The 1,267-nt window shown below is 36.2% G+C and overlaps 1 protein-coding gene across 1 annotated transcript in view; it reads right to left on the bottom strand.

Annotated features, from left to right (window-relative positions):
- The window catches only part of LOC106883084 (lipoxygenase homology domain-containing protein 1), a 17,838-nt gene extending 17,444 nt beyond the window's left edge, over window positions 1-394 (bottom strand). The window contains exon 1 of the mRNA XM_052968207.1: window positions 332-394. Within this exon, the coding sequence (XP_052824167.1) occupies window positions 332-379 (48 nt within the window). The 5' untranslated portion in view covers window positions 380-394. The remainder of the gene's footprint in view (window positions 1-331) is intronic.
- Window positions 395-1,267: the final 873 nt, after the last annotated feature.

Raw genomic sequence — 1,267 nt, 5'->3', positions numbered from 1 at the left:
TATATATATATATATATATATATATATATATATATATATGTATGTATGTGTGTGTATATGTTTGTGTGTCTGTGTTTGTCTCCCCAACATCGCTTGACAACCGATGCTGGTGTGTTTATGTCCCCGTAACTTAGCGGTTCGGCAAAAGAGACCGATAGAATAAGTACTAGGCTTCCAAAGAATAAGTCCTGGGGTCGATTTGCTTGTCAAAAGGTGGTGCTCCAGCATGGCCGCAGTCAAATGACTGAAACAAGTAAAAGAGTAAAAGAGAAAACAATGAATATATGATACATGTCAAAGATTGCCTTCACAAATACAACCAAAATCTTACTTGGATATTCCGGAAGGAAGCAGTTGATCTTGTAATGGTACATAACATTCAAAATCACATCAGCTCAGTAACAAAGGATAGCCATAACATATCAAGAGATCTTAACCCACATCTTAGCAAATCACTGCTCTGGAGCATTTGTGTGGGTGTTAAGAACAATTATAAATTTTATATGGTTTCATCCCAAATGATGGTTATAAATTGGCATGCACATGAAATACAAACTAGAAGGAGAAGAGCAAGCACTGGCAGAGGGTGGTAGAAGTTTTCTTGGCCAACAGGTAGTCATGTCACTTTGACCATCTCAACAAGCATGAAGACTTTTATTTTTTCCTCTAACCATACATTTTCACACACTAGCTACTGATATTAAGCACAACAGTCTTTAGCAATTAACATTTGTAATGTCAACAAGGAAATAAATATGATTCATTAAAACTGAATATTATGGTTGGTTTTATGTGGGAAATGATGCACAGCTTGAACAAATTTCCAGCTCTCAGCTAACCAAGCCACAATATCATTGTCAAATAGGATCCAGTGATGAGAACTGGAAATGAGTAATCTATGACTTCCACTGCAGCTGATTATGTTGTGGGATCACATGGCTCACTTCTTACATCTAGCCCAGGCCTGCGCAAAACTGGAGAGGAAACTGGAGAGGACATGGATGTAAAAACCAGACTGGATTAGTTTATGCGCAACTCCAATGTCTTCCGAGACAAAAGGATGACAACAACAATATACACAGATAAGGAAATAATTTTATTCTCAAATGCAGGATAGTGCTAAGAATATAGCAAAACAATATTATTATTTATCCTGTTCATGCTATTATTAGCATTATCCTGCGTTTGAGAATAAAATTATTTCCTTATCTGTATCTTTCAATACATCTCAATGCTTCTAAAGCAAACTCTGTTTGTTGGCTTTCAA

Source organism: Octopus bimaculoides, chromosome 5 (genome assembly GCF_001194135.2).
Source record: "Octopus bimaculoides isolate UCB-OBI-ISO-001 chromosome 5, ASM119413v2, whole genome shotgun sequence".
NCBI classification, from domain to species: domain Eukaryota; kingdom Metazoa; phylum Mollusca; class Cephalopoda; order Octopoda; family Octopodidae; genus Octopus; species Octopus bimaculoides.
The sequence above is the reverse complement of the archived record's forward strand: the minus strand, read 5'-3'. Positions and strand labels throughout refer to the sequence as shown.